Source organism: Rhipicephalus sanguineus, chromosome 2 (assembly GCF_013339695.2).
Source record: "Rhipicephalus sanguineus isolate Rsan-2018 chromosome 2, BIME_Rsan_1.4, whole genome shotgun sequence".
In the NCBI taxonomy this organism is placed as follows: Eukaryota; Metazoa; Arthropoda; class Arachnida; order Ixodida; family Ixodidae; genus Rhipicephalus; species Rhipicephalus sanguineus.
The window spans coordinates 658,137-681,432 of record NC_051177.1 but is presented as its reverse complement, the minus strand read 5'-3'; the positions used below and the strand labels follow the sequence as shown (position 1 = coordinate 681,432).

General features: G+C 50.9%; 2 protein-coding genes across 4 annotated transcripts in view; both read left to right on the top strand.

Annotated features, from left to right (window-relative positions):
- LOC119382331 (la-related protein 1) overlaps positions 1–23,296 on the top strand; it is a 169,922-nt gene that overhangs the window by 66,155 nt on the left and 80,471 nt on the right. For all 3 annotated transcript variants that reach the window (XM_049412176.1, XM_049412174.1, XM_049412175.1), the window contains 2 exons: positions 3,694–3,783; positions 3,838–4,178. In XM_049412176.1, the coding sequence (XP_049268133.1) occupies positions 3,694–3,783; positions 3,838–4,178 (431 nt within the window). The remainder of the gene's footprint in view (positions 1–3,693; positions 3,784–3,837; positions 4,179–23,296) is intronic.
- LOC119382334 (uncharacterized) lies at positions 5,698–7,783 on the top strand. The gene is made up of 2 exons (XM_049412177.1): positions 5,698–6,518; positions 6,557–7,783. The coding sequence occupies exons 1-2, from the start codon at positions 6,498–6,500 to the stop codon at positions 7,208–7,210; spliced, it is 675 nt and encodes a 224-aa protein (XP_049268134.1). The 5' UTR covers positions 5,698–6,497; the 3' UTR covers positions 7,211–7,783.

Genomic DNA, 23,296 nt, shown 5'->3' with positions numbered 1-23,296 from the left:
CGACCCACACTCCGATACACCGCCTCTTCGCACTGCTCGCGCTTGAATCGTATTCAACACGGCAAAGCTGCGTGCACCCTTCTCCCAGTGGCGGTACTTCGATGCTGTTTGCTCTTCGAATGCGGGCGCACAGCGAGTGCGGGCTGACAACAAAGAACTACAGACTAGAAGAAAGGATCGTGGGGCATCGGGCCGGCGCGGACCCATCCCCCAGCTGTCTGCAGCTACCGTGAAAATGCGAGTCTGCTTGGTTGCTGTGTCGCGGTTTTTGGGAACCTGAGACTATGGGGAGGATACGCCGAGGTACGGCTCGATGACTTACTGAACAGACAGCGAACGGGACTCTCGCCATACAGCGAACACAGGTATCCTAAGCTAGCCGGCGCCAGCATTGTTATCGGAGAAATGCTGCACCGCTGCCTCGGTCGGTCGTGAGAACGTGCCGACGATGCAGTTTCCAGCTGACGAGGCAACACTCGAATGGCTGCCACTCTCAACGGCAACCGGCGATGGTCAAAAGCACAGAAATATTCACGTTTTCGGCAGTGCGCATGGCGAAGAAAACGGAACCACGCAACTACGAGCAGACGAGCTGTCGGTGAGACCGGAAGTGCTAATATTAATGTTTGTTCGGTGTTTTTAACGCGATAACAGAATATAAACATACATATTATCTACTTATTGAACTCAAAATTAACAACTAAGGTAATAATGAGGGTGTTATTGTGATTAAAACATCAGCCAATGGTGGAACTGCCGACAATCGCGTCATATATTGCGGACTAATACATCATTTGTCGAGAGAAGAGGGAGCGATTTTCAGCTGACTTTGAGAATTTATTGTAAATTCCAGGCCGCTCGCTTCGCTATATTATTTGGCTCGCGTGTTCTCGGGAGCCTCGACTACCGATTGGCAGCGATTTTTGACCCTGCTCAAAAAGTGTTGCAGGGCCCCTTTAAAGGTCAGTTTTCATAGTGTTGTCGCTATCTATTATCTGCCTGAGGAGTGGCCGCTACAGCAACGCGTGCCATGGAATCTGAACAGCTACTGAGGAGCTAAACGTAGTCATTTACTCCACAGAAGTTTCTCTTCTGAAGATGGCGGGGAAGGGGAAACGTCATTTTCGGACGTCCTCGTTTCTCTCTATTTCTTTCTCTATCTTTTTTTATCTTCCCTTTCTCTCACGCTTTATCGCTTTCTCTCTTTCTGCTTCTGTCTTTCTATTTCTCTCTTTCAGTCTTGCTCTCTGTTTTTTTTTCTCTCTTTTCGTCTCTTGTTTCTCTCTTTCAATGTATTTTTTGGTCTTTCTATCTTTATTGCCTTTCTCTTTCACATGTTTCACCTGCGCCACTTTGCTGAGCAGAGTTCGTTTAACGCTCACACCTGCTGTACTCGGTAGTGGGGCTTGACCAATTCCAGTGGCGCATACTCACCTGAGGAGTTCTGCACAACAGAGCACAAGTTACCAATAGGTTAAACAGCTTCGCTGTTAAAAAATGAGGAGCCGTTCCAGTCTATAAACTTGACAGTCCGCGAAGTTTAGTGCTCTGCTCATGCAGATATGACATGGTGGAGGCCAGCTGGGTATGTGAGGCCAGTCTGTAAACGGCTGGGCTGTTAACGTTCAGTGCGCATTATTTTTTGCACTGCTCTCTAGAGGGCACTAGGGAATGTCCTAGCCATATACAACTTTGCTGTAAAAGGAAAACGAAGTTTGCCCTATGTAGTACCCTGTCGAATGCACTTTCGGACACTTTCGCAGACGCTCCAGGCTACCCGGTGCATGCACTAGCGATACTCTGGAAGCACTGCAAGAACGCTCTTGCTACAGCACAGAGAGGCCTCAGAGAGAGGGAAAGGAGAGTCAGAAGAAGGCTTTCTGAGCCCAGCTAAGTGATGTCATGTTGCGCCCGGCAGTACAATCAATCCAGGAGAAAAAGAACCTGGCTTTCGCCTTTGAGTCGTCTTAGGGCAATGCATTAGAGACAGTGTGAATCTTTCGCATTGAGGCACTGTTGTATGTCGCGGCGTTTGCCTACCACTTCTGCTGATAAACACGTAGATGTATTTAAGTGTTAGTTCATAAGGTACAATTTTCAGTATCCAGTATTTTGTTTATCGTTGAAGAGGTGTTCGAGAACACTCAAGTGCATGATGCCCTTATTTTTGCATTATGGAGTGAAATATGGGGTGCTCCTGAGATGATTTTTTCCGTGAGATTTGCAATGAATCAAAATATTTCTAGCTCTTGACAAGAGCCCCATAATAATTATTCAGGTGCTTGAATGTAAATTCATCTTGCTTCTCCAGCGTACTCCAGGATGTGAAATTAACTGCTCCAGGGTGCTCCAAGATGCAAAATTAGCTGCTCCAAAGTGCTCCAAAATGAAAATTATGCTGCTGCAAAAATTGCTCCAAATAGGAAGTCCTCGGTAGCATCACTGATGGGCCCGTACGGCGACACATGTCGCGTCTTTTCGTTTTTCCAGTCGGCGCTTTTGCAGCCAAGCACCGCACACTGATGCGTGAAAGCTATCGCAAAACACTGTTGGATTCAGTCCGCGCAGCTTATCAGACCGCTTGGCGTGACTGTGCTGGTACACTAGAGATTTGGCAGTTGCAATACGGACAACAGTTTCTGATCTGCAAGCGCGAATACACAGGCAACACAACGAAGGACAGCTTGACTTTTGGTTAGCTGCTTGCAGACTAAACGGAAGTCATAGGTTATTGTTCGACATCGTTGATCGTGACGGCATTCTGTACACAATGCGCGTGTTTAGTTGAAATGTTGTAAAAAATATCGGAGCTGGTTTAGGGGCCCTTTAAAAGTATAGTAAATTTTAAAACTTAACAAATTTTATATGTTATCACTTGCCTTTTACTGAAATGCACATCCTGCTACTATTCAAAGTTTCTTCCACTTTCCCTTGAACCAAAAAGAATGACGTTCGCACATGCCTTCTTCCAATTTAAAAAATATTGTGCAGGTTATTTGTGCAGGTTAATTTAAAAATGTGCAGCTGTCAGGGACACGGCACATTTTGTTCCTTCATTACTCATTCGTGCACACGCCATGTAATTATGAGTCCTAGTATGATCACTGACGTCTAAAAAATTATTGGCAATCATTTGGAGCTGCTGTGTATGGTGTTTCTGTGGCCTTGAGAAACAAAGACAAAAACGTACGCCAGTTTTATTTTTTCGCCACCCCCACTTGCTGCTGCTTTACGAAACTCCCGAATTTCAATGTTGCCAGGTTCGTAAGTCCACATTAGCATATGCAGTGCCTGTCGAATTATTTGACAGGCCCTGCAAATGCTAATGTGGACTTAGTCATTGTTCGCACTGTGGGGTGGCTGATCACTGCACGAGTTAGCTGATGTTGAATGGTTTGTACGTATTTTTGTTTTCTTTTCTTTTCTAAAAGTAAGCCTTGTTTGTTATACTGCTCCAAATTTAGGATTTTGTGCTAAAAAATTCAGGTTTTTTTTTTCGTAACCTGCTCCAAATTTGAATTTTTGTGCTCCAAAAGCAACATTTTGCTGCTCCAAAAATTGCTCCAAATCCTATTTCGGCTGTTGCACCCCTGCAATTAGAAATTATGCGACCAAATCACTATTCGCTCTGAACCAAAAAGTTACTCTTGGCACATCCCTAGAGATAACCGAAAGTTTCTTCCTGCTTTGCAGATGGATGCCCAGGGTTACCTCCCACTGAGCCTGATTGCATCGTTCCACAGGATACAGGCGTTGACCCAGGACGTGGCCCTTGTCATGGAGGTGGGGAACTAGAGAAAGAGCTCAAATGCTGGACCTCACGTGACTTGTACGCAGGCGGTGCGTGAGAGCCCTCTGCTGGAGCTCAACGACGTCAAGGTGCGCACAATCAAGGACCCCACGCGCTGGCCACTGCCTCAAGCACCGCTGCACCCCGATGTGCCGGCCTTTGTGCCAGGCCAGCCATACCCACCCGCGGCAGACGCGGGCAACGAGGCAGACACCGAGGAACCTCCCGAGGACCAGGGCTGGAAGGAAGTGCGGCGCCGTAACCGCGCGCACCGGGCTCGCACGGCCTCGCAAAGCCAGGCGGCACCCGAACGCGAGGAGCTCGAATTCCAGTTTGACGAGGAGTTGCAGCGAGCACCCGATGGACGCAACAACACGTTCACTGACTGGTGAGGTGTGCCAAGGTGGCCTTTCTTTTTGTATGTAGACCGTCCTTGCTGTTGACCATTGAAGTTGCTAACCATGAACGCGAGCGGGAGCCGTGAGTCACAAACGATAACTGAAAGTACGAAGAAATCTGGTCTGAAGTGTGTGAAAGGTGTGTTGGGATGCTAGCGCACGTGAACGCGAGCGGGAGCCGTGAGTCACAAACAATAACTGAAAGTACGAAGAGATCTGGTCTGAAGTGTGTGAAAGGTGTGTTGGGATGCTAGCGCACGTGAACGCGAGCGGGAGCCGTGAGTCACAAACAACTGAAAGTACGAAGAAATCTGGTCTGAAGTGTGCGAAAGGTGTGTTGGGATGCTAGAGCATGTGAACGCGAGCGGGAGCCGTGAGTCACAAACAATAACTGAAAGTTTATCTTTGCACGTTCTCGCTTTTCCAATCTCACTGGATACTGTTTCTTTGTTGCTTCCTGCGATGCTGGCAGATCAAGTTCACCACAGAAGCATTCGCTACTGGCGGACGCTGAAAGGTCACATGACGACACGCAGCGATCAGAAGAAAACTATTTCGGTGCCAGGCTGCAGCCTATCTCTGTTTCATACATCAGGTGCAACGCTGTCAAAGCTAGCGCTCTTGTTTGCGCTGTCTGCTTCCGCGACAAAAAAGTAGTTCCGCGCTTGCAATAAGAAAAACACGACAAATCCTTTGCCGGCAAGCTTAAAGCATAAATATTTGTCATCAGCTTAACAAAAAACGCTCGTATTATTGGGGAAACGAACAAAACATGCGAATTTGTACTTTATGTTTGTCCATTTTTTTTCCCTATCTGGTTTTCGCTGTGCGCGCAACCTGGGCCACCTGAACGGCTGAGCCGCCGTGTTCACTCTGCGGATAACCTGTTGTGGGAGAATGGAGCCCAGCGCGTCGAGCTCGACCACCTCTCCTGCACGCATTTTTTCGAGGGTGCGTACATCGAAGATCTCAAGGAACGCCAAGCAGGTGATTGCAAATGTGTACGCCCGTACCAGGTTACGTTTCCCGGAGAAGTCCATCCGGGAAGTGCTGTGTGCTGTGAGCGAGGATGTCGGAGTATCTCCCCGTACCGTAGCAAAATTCAAGGCGGAGCGTCTACGCGGGCCTTTGCTGTCTCCAAAGAAAAGACCTCGCCACGTCAAGATTTCAAGCTCGCGAACCGTCAAGCATGACAGCTTCACAATCCATGCCATCCGACTGAAAGTGCACAGCATGTACGCCAAGAGAGAGATGCCAACACTGGACAGTGTGCTGAAAGCTGTCAACGAAGACAACGACTTGGAGAACTTCTCGAAAACTACCCTGTGGAGGTTAATGAAGGAAGTCGGCTTCACTTATGACAAAAGGAAACGGAATCTTGCGCTGATCGAGCGCGGTGACATTATTGCCTGGCGCCGAAGGTACCTGCGGGCGATCAAGGAATTCCGAAAACAGGGCAGGTGAGAAGCATTATTCGCATATTTTCTTAAGCAGCTCGTTTAGGGTGCTCTGAGATAACGTAATAGATAGCAAAACTGAATTACAAGCTGAAACAAAAACTGCTTAACAACGTGCTTGTTCCTGTCGAACGTTTGCACTGAGGTAGCATTTTACGGCACTTTTGTTTTGTGCTACGTTTCGGTAGATTATTTGCCGGAATCGGTCAGAGTTATTCGCTAATTATCCGCCGTTTGGTGCGATAAGCCAAACCAACAAATCTGCCAAGACTCGTATCATTGCTGTGGTATGGTACCACTGCTGTGAGTGTTATCTATTTTGGTTTGCAGTTGCCGCAAATGATCGGGACTTCCAATCAAGCAAGTGCGACAGCCAAATTTACCATTAATCTAAAGTGACTGCCGAAATTCCTTCGTGTGAAACTTAAGCCCGGACAAGGGAGCAATAAAGCCGAGATATTTTTTATATCGATTGTCTCAGCGCAGTTGTTTGTGACATGGCTGTCAGCTTATTAACTGATAACAAAATAATGTATATTATTCACGCGAACGGTATTGATGCTTATTTTTTTTTCTCATGTTGAAGTCTGCGATATTTGCGATTATGATTATGCTAATATTCTTGCTGCTACCGTGAGTATGTTTACTTGCGTGCGCTAACTCGTACACTCATTTGTTTTGCTTTGTGCAGGTCCATCATCTACTTAGATGAAACATGGGTAAACGCCGGGCACACCAAGGAATGCGTTTGGCAGGACAAGACTGTGAAGTCATCTCATCATGCTTTCCTGAAAGGTCTAACCACAGGATTGCCTGCGCCCTCGGGCAAAGGGGCCCGTTTGATCCTTGTTCATGCTGGGAGCAGTGCAACAGGTTTCGTACCAGGAGCTGCTGATTATTTCCGATCAAAGAAGGGGAACAACGCTGACTACCATTCAGAGATGGATGGCAAGTACTTCGAGAAGTGGTTCACCGACAAGCTTTTGCCAAACATACCTGCCAATAGCATTGTTGTCATGGACAACGCTCCATACCACAGCGTTGCTATTGAAAAAGCACCCACCAAGTCTACGCGCAAAGCTGATATTCAGCTTTGGCTCACAAAGAAAGGTGTTCCGTGGTCGCAGGACATGGTGCGAGTTGAACTGCTGGAACTTTCAGGAAAGGTGAACACACCCAGCATTGTGTACCGCATCGACACTCTAGCGGCTGCCCATGGCCACGAGGTGCTTCGTTTGCCACCTTACCACTGCGAGTTCAACCCAATTGAACTTGTTTGGAGCAAAGTGAAGGGGTGCATTGCAAAACATAACAAGGGTTTCACTTTGGCTGAAGTTGAGAAGCTCCTCCCGGAAGCACTGGCATCTGTAAGCCAGGAAAACTGGCAGAACTGCTGTTCCCATGTAGAGCAAGTTGAGGCTGAAGCGTGGGAACGGGACATGATTGTCGACGATGAAATCGAGCCAATTGTCTTCAGCATTTGCGACTCATGCAACTCCTCCTCCGATGAGTCGAGTGCGGATTTCAGTGATGATTGTTTAAGTGGCATTGAAGAACTTGTTTGACTTTTAAGGAATGTGTAACCTCAGTGGCGACTTCCTTCACGAGGGTCAAGCGGCCAAACTGGAGTGTGGACACCTTTCTATCTTGCGTGTTCACGCTACATCACCAGAGCATCAATCTGAGATGCACTTCCATAAAGTTTTCGTTTTTTCAAACCCCAAAAGCAGGCCTCCTGTTGTACTATTGGTGTATTGCATGCAGTCTACATTTATGTATGCCAACAAACATCCAACACTCGAAGTATTACTATTCTTGCCACTGCTTGAACCAACACCATAGCCATTTTCTTGACATAAAAAAAAGAGGTCAGGAAAGAGGTTATAGAAATCATTCTGAACTTTTTGTTTAGTAAAAAATGTGCTTCGGGCTCTGCCACGTAGCAGTGCCAAAGTAGGTCCCGCACTGTTTTGGTGAAAACTGAACCCGCTGCACCGCGGACGGCACGGTATAATCAATAACATGCTGTGTTTTAAGAGAGGCCAGAAAGGAGTGACTCTCCTCGACAACGGCGAAAACGAAAGTTTCAAACGAACGTCTGTTGTTACCGGCCTGGGTGGAGCCATGTGGTAACAAGCCAATGAAATAAAAAGGTACGGAGGGAATGGTGAATCACCAAGGTGAGATGACAATGCTGAATAATCGCGACAAAATATCTACTGGTGGTGAATCATCGGTACGAATTCGGAGGGTTCCGGTGCGCTCAACATGAACACGGTATGCATCAAATCAACGGATAAGACCAGTTCATTCCCAAATGCGCCCCGTCTTAAGGGGATCAAAACTAGATTAGGCATTGAACTCATAAAAGATGGCGTGTAAAAAAAACTAAAAAAAAAAAACTGATCAGCATGGGTATCGAACCCATGCACTCTACACCTCGTTCTCGTCTCTCCAAACCGACGCGTTAAACCGGTCGGCCAGGGGAACAGCGCGGAGTGATACACCTCGTTCCCTCTCTTTTTTTTACGGACTACTTGCGTAGCCTCCACAGCGTTGCACCTGATGTATGAAACGGAGTATAGAGGTGGCACGCGTCGCGATTGCTACCGGGTACCTCAGAGCGCATCCGAATGAATGCTGTAAAGACGGTTGTGACGTTTTACGAAGAAAATGCTTGAGCCCATCTTTTGGCTTGCTGCCGTGTGGAACTTACGTGTAAATAAATGGCATTTCCACTGTGCACCATTTGGAATTGCGTTTGTTACACGGTAAAGGCGCGCGCCTTCTGATACTTTGGCTATTCCACGTACTTTTCTTTTTCGATTTTCAGTATTTGGAGGGGGTGGGTTCGACCTATATTCCGGTCCGACCTGTATTCTGGTTTTTATGGTACTTCTCAGGGACTTAAGGTTTAGCTGGTTGCACTGGCTGTTCCCTTCCACTGGCATCGGGCACAAAGCTTTTGTACACAAGAGTGTGGGTTTCAAGGATGCACAGGAAAAGTTCCTCATATGAGAAAGGGTGAGCATAGGGGGGACTAGATATTTACTGTCATGTAGGGATGGGTGAATAGTAAGCTTGAGGTTCGAAACGAATTCGAAGAAATAGTGATTTGGTCGAGTAATTTTGAATCAAATAGTTCGAATAGTATTTATCACATACAGTCGCCGACCGTCTATTCGGACGCTGAAAATTCGCACATGCTCGTCTATTCGGACACCTTCACTGCACTGCCACTCATCCCACTGAAGTAATGTAAACTCACGACTGAAAATTCGGACGCCCCACAGTCCGCCGTTCGATTTTTCGGACTCCGGATGGCTGATCGAGTGTGACATTGAACGCCATGACAAGCTGTCAGCAATGTTTACGATATTTTTGCTAGGTTGCCAGCACTGAAATGTTGCACTGGCTATAACTGGAGATCGTGCCAGTATCAAAAATCCACGCAGAAATTACCGATCTCGAAGGCTATGTTTATTGGCTACACGTAACGGTTGCCTTTTGGCTTTAGCCAGTCAGGTATCCATTGAATGGCTACCACGGCCAAACAAGCAGGCCAAGCAAAGCCAAGATTGGAATCGGCTTGGTGCGGCGTTTGAGGTGAATGACAGCACGTACGAGTGCGACGTGGACCCTAATTCGGACAAAGAAATTACGACAAAAGAAACGCTGCAACATCAACTAGCCCAACGTCATTTCCTTTTGACATGTGAGAGTTTGTGTTGTCAGATGGTTCTGTAACTAGGCCTGATCTGCGTCCCGAGCTTGAAGGGGTCCGCTCTATGCACGGCTGGTGCAGAAGCCTAGCTCCGGTCCCAGCTGCAAATAGTCGTACCGTGTCAACATCCCCTTCCGTAGCGCGCGTCATCGCAGCTACGACGGGTTCGGGCGAATAAGGCAACAGGCTAGAACAACAAACAACACTTTATTGCTACGCTAGCAATAACGCCTAAATGTCGCGTAGAGGGATAGTCCGCTCTCGTAGAAAACAAAGGGTAACGCTTACACCTTCGGTCGATGATCGGCTGGCGGGTCTCGGGGCGGTGAGGTGTTACCTTGCAGGTCAGCAGGGCACGAGAGACCGTCTGCCTGCCTGGTCGGCAGTTTTATTCACCTCCCGTGTCCCTCCCCACCGCGAGGGTTGTTTCCCTCGCAGGGCGAGTTCCCTTTCCCGCGAGCCGGGATGCGAGGATTGGCGCGCGGAGTGGCGGGAAAGAAGGGGTTGTCCGGAAAGGGCGATGGTGCTCCTCTCCTAGTGGTCCCTCGGCTCCCGCCATCAGTTCGCGATCGCGCCAGCCTTAAGGAAAGGAAATGGGCACGCGTGCTCTCCCACATCCTCCTCCCCTTAAGAAAGCCCTCGGACGACAGAGACTGAACCATGAGAACAATAAAAAAAAATTTTTTTTTAAATTTGTCATCGAGGAAGTCAAGGAGGGCGTGGTCCACGTCCATGCCCTCCTGCCCTGGCGGCTCTGCCGTGGGTGCCGCCGGTGCCCCCAGTGGTGTCGCCGCAGCCCCTAGCGCAGCCACGGTTGTGTCCTCCGTCGTTGCCGTTGCCGCCGCCGTCCTGGCCTCCGTCGCCGTTGCCGTCCCGGCCTCCGTCGCCGTTGCCGCTGCCGTCCCGGCCTCCGCCGGCAGCCCCTCAGGCGGACCCGCTCTGGCCGCATGGCCAGTGGCTATAGTTAGTATCCACTGAGCGAAGTCCGCCTCCCGGGCCGCCCGTGCCAGCATGGCACTGGCCGCCTCGCTGGGGCGTTCCTCAGAGGCGTCGCGGCTCGGTGGCAGGGTGTGTCCCGTGCGGCGCCGGTGCAGCTTACTCTGCGCATGAGAATCGTGCACCATTACGGTGTCGCACGGACATAGCCGCGTTCCTGTGGGCACCGGGAGGCAGGCCCCGTTCGCCCTCCGGTCCGCGTCCGCCACCGTCCTGCCCTGGAAAAGGTGGTGCAGGAGGGCCGGAGGTGTCCCAACGCGGGCCCTCTCCTGCCGGCGCCAGGGCCTCGAGGAGACGTACGCCACCGGGGGGTCCACTCCGTCCTGGCTTGTCCAGGTGGTCACATCCCGGTAGCGGCTCTGAGGCGAGGCGGCCGGCTCTCTCGGCTGGGCTGGTGGTTGAGAAAGGGCAGCCGGGTAGCGGCGGTCAAGTGGCGGGGCGTACGGGCGGCGTTGTTGCCTGCGGGGGGTCCTCCGCAACGGCGTCTGCTGCGATGCCTGGGCGCGCTGGGGCCGCGACGACGATGGAGGGTGTGGGAGCTTGCCGCAGGGTGGTGGTCTCTCTGAGACGTCCCGGCGGCTATTGAAGCTTCCATGTCGGTCCATCCGTTTGGTGAAAGTCGACACAGAAAAGGATTAACACTCGCAGATCATGTTGCGCGTGATTTGTTGCACCCCGCGTAGAACATATCAAACGCGGCCTACCATGCAGAGTTGTCTCCGCCTGTTTCGCTAGAAGTACCGTGGCTCGGGGCTCTTCACTCGGTTTCGAGAGTTCTCAGCCGCCGCCTGCGGCTCGGAGGGGGACTGATAGTCCGCATGCTCCTCCCGTGACACGTAGCGTTTCAAGTTGCATACGTGCACTGGTCCACCGCTCGGTTTGCCTTTCATGTTCGCGAGCCGATAAACAAGCGAGGAAACCTTCTCTCGCACTCTGTACGGCCCGGACCATTTCGGTGCCAGCGAGGCTGCAAACTGTTTGCTAGCATCGCTAAGAACATGATGGCGTCGCAGCACCAGATCGCTCACTTTGTAGTGTACGTTCCGATGCGAGCGGTCGTACTGTGCCTTCTGTTGTGCCCTAGCAGTGCCGAGATTACTGCGTGCTTTACGTAAAACTTCCGCTAGCTTCTCGCGCAACTGCGCTGCGTATTCAGCTCGTGCTGATGACTCCACTGGCACTCCACTGCGATCCGCGAGTACAGTCTCCATCGGATTCGGCAGTTCTCTCCCCAGGTTTAGAAAAGAAGGTGCATACCCAGTCGAGCGGTTCACAGTCGATCGCAACGCAAACACGATCTCTGGAAGGTAGGTATCCCAGTCCTTGTGCCTTTCAGAGAACGCGACAAGCATGTGCTTGATGTTGCGATTGACTCGTTCTGTGGGGTTCGACTGAGCATGGTAGGTGGTTGTTTTCTTGTGCTTAATGCCAAGCGCGGCGCACGTGTCAACAAACACCTTCGCAGTAAAATAAGACGCGTTGTCTGTTATCAACTGCTCAGGGAAACCAAACCTGGTGAAAACCTCCATCAACTTATCCAAGATCACTCGAGCCGTCAGCTTTCTAAGGGGGAAAAGTTCTACCCACTTAGTGAAGTGATCCGTGATCACCAGCAAGAATTTGTTTCTGCTAGGAGTTGTGGGGTACGGTCCCATTACGTCACATGCCGCGATTTGCCGGGAGTGTGACTGTTGATCGGCTGCATGAGGCCGTGCGGTCGTCCGCCTCGGGGCTTGACGCTTTGGCACATGTGGCATAACGGGCGTAAGGAATCACATCCCGCTTCATGCCTGGCCAGGTAGCGAGGCGACACAACTTAGCATAAGTCTTAGGGCCGCTCGCATGCCCAGCAATGCACGAGTCATGAAAGTAGCGAAGCAGTGCTCCTCTCAACTTGCGCAGTATCACGACCTTCAATGACTCACTTGTGTCATCGTCGGATGGGATGTACCTCAGCAGGACGCCATCAGAATCCAGCAGATAAGAATCCAGCGCGCTCACAGCATTACCAGCTGTTGCCGAGCGCTCTGCACCGACAGCAATACCAGCTGCCCCCGTGTGCGCGGTGGCCTCGCCACCCGGCTCCCGGAGCCCATCGAACACCTTTCGACAAAACGGATCTTTCTGCTGAGCTTCTAACAGCTCCCTTCTGCTGAAAACAATTCCCGCGCTAACGACAGCCTCTACGTGGTTCATGCTTGTGCCTTGAACTGATGTTTGTTCTACTGTTTCCGTTAGCGCTACTTCGAGTGTCTCGCTCTCAGTCCGTTCCGGGTCAGTCTCGTGACGGACTGGAGCACGCGATAGTGCGTCGACCGCGTCATTTTTCTTGCCCTTTCGGTAGCGTACGGTGAAGTCGTAACGCTGCAGAAGCAATGCCCAACGAGCCAGGCGGCCACTTGGTTCGTTCAAGCGCCTCAACCACGTGAGCGCCATGTGGTCCGTCTCAATAACAAACGCCACTCCGTCGATGTAATAGTCAAACTTACGGAGAGCGAAAACTATCGCGAGACACTCTTTCTCTGTTACCGAGTAGTTCCTCTCCGCCGGCGTCAACGAACGGCTCGCGAACGCAAGTCAGCCGGAGGGCACCTCCATGCTCCTGAAGCAAGATTGCTTCTAAACCCAGGTCGCTTGCATCTGTTTGAATCACAAACTTTCTGTTCAAGTCGGGTAGCTGCAGTTCAGCCGTGTTAGCCAGCAACTTAGTGAGGCGACGCAGTGCGGCCTCCTGCTCTTGACCCCAAGCCCAACGCTCGCCTTTCCTCAAGAGCTTTGTCAAAGGCGCCTGCACTGCCGCGCAGTCTGGAATGAATTGGCGATAGAAGTTCGCCATCCCCAGAAAGCGCCTCAGCTCGCCGATGTCTTTCGGCGACGGATAGCTGACTATCGCTTCAAGCTTACCCTTATTCGGCAAAATGCGACCCTCGTCAAGCGTGAATCCCAACGATGTTATTCGGGTCGCCGCTATCTGAGCTTTGTTCGGGTTCAGAGTGATGCCCGCAGACCTCAGCCTTTCTAGAATGTCTCTTAAGTGGCGCAAGTGCTCATCGAACATTTTCGAGTAAACCACTATGTCGTCTAGATATGCGAGGGCGTGCTGCCACTTTGCATCTCCCAGAACTTGGTCCATTAGCCTCTGATAAGTAGCGGGAGCCCCCACCAAGCCAAAAGACATTCTCCTGAATTGGAAAAGTCCCCTGTGGCATGTGAAAGCTGACTTCTCTCTGTCCCGCTCGTCCATTTCGACCTGAAAATATCCACGACTAGTATCGAGCGTCGTAAAGTACTTCGCCCTGCCTAGGTTGGATACTAACTATGAAATGGATGGAAGAGGGTATGCGTCCTTCTTCGTAACATCGTTCAGCCTGCGGTAGTCTTCACATAGGCGATAAGTATCATCCTTCTTTGGAACTAGAACCACCAGGAAACCCCATGGGCTGTTTGACCTTTCGACCACGCCTGTGTCGATGAGTTCGTCCAAGGCGGCGTCAAGTGCTTTCCGCTTGGTCAAGGTAATTGGTCGAGGATTGCATTTCCAAGGTCGTGCGTCACCTCTATCAATTGTGTGCTTGACCAGTGTAGTGCGGCCCGGGCGGTCAGTGAAAATCGCGTCGTACTCGTAGAACAGTGACGACAACTGCACCTTTTCCCTTTCTGGCATGCTGTGTGCTTCTGCCAAAAGCGGGTGTACTGACCCTCCCTGTACCACGGCACATTGTTCTGGCGGGGTTACTCGCTTACTCCGCGCGCTTTTCTCCTCTCTCACTCGCGCTGCTCCCTGCGATTGGCATGCCGTTGTCAGTGCGGGTGCTTTCGAGAAAAGCTTTAGCGCGTCTCCGTCGCGCTCTCGGTAACCCCCTCCTGCAATGTCAGTGACAATACCTGACTTGGCGAGAAAGTCTCGACCTAGGATTAGAGGCATTGACAAACCGGGAAGATGGACAAAGCGTTGTCGCCTCACGCGTCTTTCCCAGCGGATCACAAGTCTAGCCGCACCGCTCGATTGCGCTGTGCCCGAAGCAAGGCGGAACGTGGTGTTGCTTTGTCTCAAGTGGATATTGTTCTCGCAGAGATGGTGCAACACCTCATCCCCAAATAATGAAGCGCTTGCCCCAGTATCCAAAAGTGCTACAAACTTCTTTCGAGCTATCGTTAACTCGATTAACGGTGCGGGCGAGTCTACGGCATCACCTGCACGACAGACTGTAGGTGCTAGTGATCCGAACGCATCAGGTAGGACTACTGATCGCCGCGCGGTGCCCGACGTGGTTCTCCGGCGGCGTCATCCGTTTCCCGAACCGCGTGTTCGCTCCTGACCCGGCGTGCGGCCGCATTCGCGGGGGATGTGCCCCGGTGCGCCGCACCGGTAGCAAGGACCGCGGAAACCACGCTGGCCCGGGCGTTTGTCGCCACGATCCGCCGGGCCTCGCTCCGCGTTGCGCCGCTCGTCTGGGCTCGTCTTGACCATGTGCTCCTGCCGCGGAAAGTCACGTGCAGGCGCAGCACGGGCCGTACGAAGCGCGTAAGCGTAGGGGTCCAAAGCGTGGTCTGAGAGCGAACGATGCTGACGCGTTACCCCTAAACGCCTCTGAAACGACCGCACCACCGTTCCACGCGCAGCGAGGCTCGAGTGACTGCGCTGTGGGTGGAGGCGGGCGGTATGCTCGCGCCGCGAGGATGTCCCCTTGTATGCGCTTCGCTTCGGCGGCGAGCTCTTCTAGGTCTGCGAACTTGCATCCCCTGAAGTGAGCCACAAAAGTCGGGTGCGCTTGCAGTGTAACGCGCTCGACTTTCTCCGCGTTTGGCGAGAGGGTTAGCGAGGCGATAAAGTTCGTCAATCGCCCGTACGTACTCCAGCAAGGATTCGTCCGGATGCTGGGTGCGTAGCTCCAACTCCCTCCTCAAACGCCACTCATAATTCGCCGGAAGGAATTCGTCGCGGAAGCTCTCGTGGAACTCTTCTACCGTGCGGGCGCGACGTCCGGTCAGTCGGAACCATCGGGCCGCTTGCTCTGTCAGCGACACCGGGACCACACGCGCGAGAAGTTCGGCGTCGGGAAGCCCCATTGCCTGCTGGTAGCAGAGCAATCGGTCGAGATACTCATTTGCGCTCCTGCAGTCGTGGTAGCCACTGTAGGTAGGCATGTCTACCTTGACATGTGGTCCCTCACTTTGCGAAGGAGGCTGCGCTGTGTTTTGCAACGCGCTGGCTAAGCTCTGCATAACTTACAGCGCATTCTGTAAGAGTACCTCGCTCGAGGGCACACTATTGCCCGAAGACGCGACCACATCTGCGGCTTGTGCCGAAGCAACATGTGGCGGCATCTCGCTGTTCTCGTCGCAAGGTGACGGGGCGCCCGGCGTGGCGCTCTCCGTCGTAGGCCTAGACCCTCCTAACGCGGTCGCTGCAACACCTTGGTTGTCCCGCGTGAAACAACCAAAATTTACGCTGTCGGAAAGTCCAAACAATGCCCCCGCGTTAGCCATAGGATCGACATTCTGCGACGCGACATCAGACAACATGAACAGATCCTGGAATTCAGACATGCCCGTTGTCCTACGTTGACGGAGCGGCGGTAGTCGCTCGCGTCCACAAACTAGCCGCGTTGCCAAATTCGTTAACGTTGGGCGCCAGATGGAGGGGTCCGCTCTACGCACGGCTGGTGCAGAAGCCTAGCTCCGCTCCCAGCCGCAAATAGTCGTACCGTGCACGTGTCAACGTCCCCTTCTCGTAGCGCGCGTCATCGCAGCTACGACGGGTTCGGGCGAATAAGGCAACAGGCTAGAACAACAAACAACACTTTATTGATACGCTAGCAATAACGCGTAAATGTCGCGTAGAGGGATAGTCCGCTTTCGTAGAAAACAAAGGGTAAGTAACGCTTACACCTTCGGTCGATGATCGGCTGGCGGGTGTTGGGGCGGTGAGGTGTTACCTCGCAGGTCAGCAGGGCACGAGAGACCGTCTGCCTGCCTGGTCGGCAGTTTTATTCGCCTCCCGTGTCCCTCCCCACTGCGAGGGTTGTTTCCCTCGCAGGGTGAGTTCTCTTTCCCGTGAGCTGGGATGCGAGGATTGGCGCGCGGAGTGGCGGGAAAGAAGGGGTTGTCCGGAAGAGGCGACGGTGCTCCTCTCCTAGTGGTCCCTCGACTCCCGCCGTCAGTTCGCGATTGCGCCAGCCTTAAGGAAAAGAAATGGGCGCGCGTGCTCTCCCACAAGCTTTGTGTCTTGCTCCCTTGTTGCTTGGAGTGCGAGGCCTGATCTGCTGAAACTGCTCCGACGCCGCCCGTTCCATGTGCGCCGTCGGGTCGGGAAGTGAAGAAACGCGGCAACTACAAGGCCCTGACAATGGCAAAAAAAGCGGCGATTGTTCACCAGGTGGAAGGCGGCTAACCTCAATCCGAAGTTGCTTGGGAGTTTTTGCCAAGTTGGGTGATGAGATATTCGTCAGCTACTCGAACCAGTGCATGTGGACAGTGGCTGCCGTGATGACACACCTCCCACACCATAGCCATCAAATGCGGATTTAGTGTAGCCGGTTGCAGTGCTATTGCCGACCCACGGGGTTGGCCAAACATTGGCTGCAACGGCAGTGCTATTGCCAACCCATGGGGGTGGCCAAACATTGGCTGAAATACAGGCGGACTTGATTGCGCATATGCATACATGTGTACAGATGTGCACTGACAAGTTTTTTCCGGCCGCTGGGCCGATAAAGGTGCTTTTTTCTGGTGAATCCTTTTTTTCTCAGACTCTTGATTATTCGGACTTTTCGGTGGTTCCCGCCAAGTCCGAATAAACGGTCAGCGACTGTACAGTCAAACCCCGCTACAACGAAATTAATGGTGCTCGGAAAAAATTTCATGGAAACATTTCGTTGTAGCGAAATCGAAAAAATGTAGCCAGGGTGTCTACCGACCGGGAAAACCGGGAAAACCGGGAATTCTCAGGGATTTTGGGTAGTCTGGAAATTCTCAGGGAAAACTCAGGGAAATTGTGCTCCCATCAGGGAAAATCAACAGTAACTTTATTGAAAGGAGACGAAAGTCGCGGTAGCGCTTGCTCAATATTTTGTGAACGCATTTTTCAAATCAAACGGCCGCTGCGGCTGCGGGGAAGTGGCGCACCTCGATGCTGTCATCGCCTTCGGAGCGGTGAAGTGGGAGAAAATGCGGCTAATGCGTGGCATGCGGGAACTGCTAACCACGACACATCGTATCGCGCAATGTTGTCAGGGTGTTCTGTGAGTACGCAGTGTAGTTCTGTAATCTTTCTCGCTCGTGCTGTGCGTTAGCGCCCGATATGGTGTTTTTGTTATCGCCGCGTGTCAAGTAACAAGCATGATTAGTTGTAGAAGCGGTAGTAGTAGATGTAACGAGCTTGAGCTATCTTGCATGCGATCGCGATCGTTCAGGAAGCGGATGTCTTCGACAAGGCTGGTATCTGGCAAGCCATCCCGATTGGCGAGAAAAAGACGACACTTGTTGGCTGTTATCGGAGAGCTCACTCGCTCTGATCCTGAGCTTCAAAGATGCTATTTAGGACTCCGTGAAGAATAGAATAAATTTCCAAGCGAGAGCTAGCGTAACTAACGGGCCCATTCACAGCAAGTGAAAGCTTTTTTTCTTTCTTTTTTTTCCCTATGAGGGCACTGCTGAAGCAAGTTTTAGGCAGTCGACTGAAATTTTTTGGGGCTGCAGCTCGCAATTAGTACCACCCACACCACGTGGATGTTTGCTACAAAGCCGAATTACAAAACTTTTCAGAGCCATGGCATAGCGGCGACCGAAATTCGCGGCACCGGCACGGGTCCCACATGCTCGATTCGGCGCGCGATGTCGGAAAACAGTAACGTTTCCACCATAATCGGATGTGCCGTAATTCAGGCTGTTGTTGTGCTTTCATGCGATCTTAGCCCGCAACTATATTGCTGTTTTTTTTTTGCGATAGCAATTATATAGACACTCCGACGCGAATTTTTTGCCTTCGCCATGATCTTCCTTATCAAGTCCAAATCGCGATTACATCAGCCCGCGCGCCGTATGCTCCATGTGCGAGTGAAAGTGCGCGAGCGCTGCCCCCGAACGGGGCTTAAGCAGAGATGAAACGAGCCGACCGTCTCATTTGCGCGATGGGCACATGGAGATAGGAGCCGGCGCGTTGGGAAGGTGGGGGGAGGGGGCTGCGTGTGTCCGACAGGAAGTGCGTACTTTGTACCAGCGGGCGTGGTCGCGTGCGCCGCGGTATCTTTAGTGGGGATCAGCAGACGGCTCATACCTTTGTAGGTGTTGTGCTCTAATTGCAGAACTTCCGTTGAAGCAATAGGAGTGACAGATCCCATGGGGGGGGGGGGGCGGTAGCGGCGATCGCCCCCGCCCCCTCCCTTCAGTGCCTGTCGTCCACTTCCTTTGTCAGGCTGCCTGTTGAGTTTGCCCCCCTTGTCAGGTTGCTTTGCCTGCCACTGCCCAAGAAGGGTAAAGAGAATCTTGTCCCTGCTCTCTACCTCTCTCATCGCTCTACCCTTCCCTGCTTCCCTATGCACATTTGCAACGAAGGCTTCTTAGGCACCGCCATAATCTCCTCTGGGCTGTTGTAAATATGCGTGACCCACCAAAATGCACTGCTGAGCGGTGGCTTCAGCCTTTGTACCCCCCCCCCCCCATGATGTACCTGAATCCGCCCCTGAGCCATAGATAGGGCACTTCTCTTAGTGCAGCGGCTGCGTTTCCTGAAGGAGCGAGCTGCTAGCCTATATTCATATAAAATTCCCCTTTGTTGCTATCGGATTTACTATTTTGCCCCCGCGGTGAAACTGTGACTATATTTTTTAACGCGGTATGGTTTTCGATGTTGTGCATTCGTGGAGAGCAAATGGTTCGGTTGGGCAACATGATAGCAAAGGCGTTGCATTGCTCTGGGCAACGCGCAAGGATTTGACAACAACCCGCAGCAGCAGAACAAGTGCAATTCCACAGTTGCATTAAACCTGCATTTGCTTCGTCTTTACATGTGACACTCTGGCAAGGCATCTAACTGTGATTGCTGCATCTCAGGCTCAACAAAATTGATTTTTTTTTCACGCAAAAAGTAAAAAAAAGTTTTTTCATGTTGCCATATTAGTCTAGCATTCTTGTGGCACTTTCAGTTTAAGATAAATCCTTCGGTAACTATGCCTTGCATGAAAGGTTAAATTTCAGTTTAACGAAGTTTCGATATAACGAAGTGAGTTGCCGATTTTACCAACTTCGATATATTGAGGTTTATCTGTTCTGTGTACTATTCAAATGGGATTAAGTCGTTTTCATTTTCTAACGTGCGTATTAGAGAGTGACATCACCGAGCGATATGGTCTCTATTCATCTTGACATAAGACAAAGTTCTGTTTCACTCAGGGAATTTTAGCAAAAACACTCAGGGAAAACCTGGAAAACTCAGGGAATTTAGAAATGTCAACTCGGTAGACACCCTGTGTAGCTGACCTGAGCTAGTAGAACAGAGAAACTTTTATTTCCAAAGTTCAAAAAGTGTTGGCTGCTTCCTTTATTTCCCCAGCAGCGGCGGGATGCGATTCTCATATATGCATAGTGATGCCAGGTTGAAAAGCATCCTGAAACAATGGCTTCCGTGAACGAACCATACAGAGGCACGGGCACGAAACACGAACTGCACAGTTGCACTAATACACCAACACTAGCGATTCGCCGACAACTTAACCGACAACGCCGAGATGCTGGTTTGCTATCGCGGAGTGATGACTTACGCCTTATTCTGTGCTATTCTTATCATCCACGACTCATGGCTGGCTGATCCCATTGGTAAGGTGGACGAATTGTTGTTCCGACCACTGGTCGTACTGGCCAAGCGCGAAAGCACGGAGAGCATCGGCACTGGAAAAGGCATCGTTCTGCGATTGCACCCCAGGGCTGCTCGCGTTGATAACGCGGATGTACCGTCGCTCTGACCGCTGCCGAAAAGCATTGGAAAGGCATCGAAAAAGGAATTGTTCTGCGATTGCACCCCAGCATGGACAACTGAGCTTTGGCTTCAGATTGTCTGCGACTAAGAAGCAACTCAAGCCTGTTGCGAAAGCAGGGCAGTCTGATAACCGTCGGTATCAAGCAATGGCGGCGCCCATGCTCAGTCAACAGTGGTGGTTTCTGGTGGTGCTAACACACGATTTAGACTTTGTAGACACATTTTTATGTTCTAAAATGTACCAAAATGTTCGAGATTGTGTTTATTGCACGGCAAATTAAATATTTGAGCCCGGAATTGCATTGTCCAATTTCGTTGAAGCGGAACGGCAGCAGAAAAAGTGTTCGTTTTGGCGAGCATATTTATTCATTGACTCCTATGGACTGTTGACGGGGAACTGAGAATTTTTCGTTGTACCGTAAAATTTATTTGAAGCGGCATTCGTTGTAGCAGAGTTTGACTGTATTATTGAGAAAAATTATCATTTTTGTCATGACCCATCTAACTTGCACAGTATTTTTAAGAATTGCAACAAGGCATGTGTGAATGCCATTCTTTTTTGGTTCGAAATAAGTGGAAGCAACTTTGAATAGTAGCGGGATTTGAACTTCAGTAAAATGTAAGTGATATGGGTAAAATATGTTACATTTTAAAATTTACTATACGTAAAGCATCTAAGGCCATATAACAAGCTCTTAAACTTTAAAAATGATTCATCGATGTGAAGGTAATACGTACATTTAACCTTGAAGTGTGGCATCGCTACAGTGTGGATTTTCCCTGGATGGGCGGTTTCACGGCATAACACCCCGATGCTGTAGTGAAACCACCTTTACAGGGATATTATGTGGACTCGAATATACATATATTCGCTCATTTCAAATACAGTATAACCTCATTACAACAGACCTTCATAGTGAAGGGGATTTTGGCCTGTTGTAAAGGGAGTATGTAAAATCCAAGTACTGTTACTACAGGCTTTTATGTAAACACCGAATGGGCATGTTATAACAGGAGAGAATCGCAAGTCAGAAACACTGTCGAAGAATGGATTTATTCTTAAATGTTTTGAAAAAAAATTTGCAGTGGCTTAGCTCGGCTATGCCAGGATATACGTAGCGTTAGCAAAGGTTGAGCTGATATTCTTAGCTTTCCAGATTGTCTAGGATTATTAGCCTTCTTCTGTTCATTCTTCGTACGCTGAACCGCTAATTGCCAGGCAACTACTTCGGGATCCGATGAGATAAGCTTCTCGCCTCTTCAGCGCCGTTAAGCAGCATTTGTGCTCTCCTTCTCTATGGCGTTACCCACCTGCAAACGCCAGTCAGAGGCGCTATCACGCGGCTCCAGCGGAGTGTCAGACGGCGACTGCACAGCGAAGGCGAATAGCTGCGCGCGTGCTGGTGCCAATATGTTTACCATGGCTAGGACGTCACTCCTCTCGAATGCTCAGACCAGCAGCGGCGAGTCGCGCGCTGTGGTGGCGGAAAGAGCGCAGTGGCGGAGAGCGCGGAGAGCGGTGAGCCAGCTGTGTGACATCACTGAAGCTTCCGCATGGGCAGCACGGCTCATGAGGATCCAAGCGAAATCGGCTCCGGCTAGGCAAGTGTAGCTAACGCTACAAGCTTGACAGCTTCGCCTGCACTGTGTGGCAGACAGCTTTAGACACTATACGTGTCTCCATCGTCACAAGCATGTTCACTTCATCTGCAGCTGTGGCCTGTTGTTCAAAATAGTTTGTCAGTCCTTGAATGTAATCCAAGGCCTGAGACGTTGTCACTGTCTCGGTTGCAATCCCTACGTTGTCTTCTTCATTTTCATCGTCAGCTTGTTGCTCTTCATTTGGCACTTTGCGAATTTGGGCGACAATCTCTTCATCTGTCAGCTGCTCTGCGTTGACAAGGTCATTGTCCACAGTTACATAATCGGAAAACTGCTGGCTCCCAAAGGCCTCCTCGACAGCTGACCAAACACCGGGATCTATTTGGTCTTCCAGTGGCAAGGGGTCTGTGCAGTCGCTGTCACCGACTGGAAAGCCAGCCAGACAGTCTCTCGCTTTTGTTGCATATCGAAAAGCAAACGCTCAGCGACGCGCGAGCGGTACCTCGCCTTCACCGAGTGCACGATACCTTGATCGATAGGCTGGGCTTTTGATGTTGCGCCCGGTGGAAAATACCCGACATTTGTGGCATGAAGCTGGGGAAGGTGCATGTGGGTCGAGCAAGTGTCGGGGAAAAGTTCCTTTTCTGTTTTTGCATCTTTGCATCTTGCTGTCCAGCAACCATCTGTTGAAAATATTGTTGCGACGTCAAGAGAGAGGTCATAGCGTGCAGATCAAGAGAAGAACAGCAGGTCGGTCATTTTTAATACCGCGCGCAGCGAGTTCATCTTTTTTCCTTTATATCTTCTGCACACAGCATATGCCCATTTGTGTTGTCGTCTTTCTTATTGCATGCATGTGGCATTTGCCTCCCTCCGAAAGAGGTATGTCCCGATGTGCAACCTAGGCGCTCTACTTAGCAAAGCGCACACATATGCACTTGAAGCCACACGATACACGAGAGTTAGCTGGATAGGTACGGTTTCATCCGCACGATGTGGACGACTTCGGGTGAATGTTTCCGGCGACTGGAACTACAATCACTGTCGGGAACGACCTTGTAGTTCACGTTGTTCAAACGTTGGGTGACTCTGTATGGCCCAAAGTATCGTCTCAGCAGTTTTTCACAAAGTCCGCATTGACGTATTGGAATCCAGACCCATACTTTCTCGCCTGGTGTATAGCTAACGAATTTGCGTCGTAGGTCGTACCGTTTCACATCTTGATGGTGCTGATGACAGATGCGCACGCGGGCAAGCTGTCTGGGTTCCTCGGTGCGCTGAGTAAATTCTTCGGCGTCTGTATGAATGTCGTCACACTCGTGCGGCAGCGTAGCATCCAAAGTTGTCGTGACT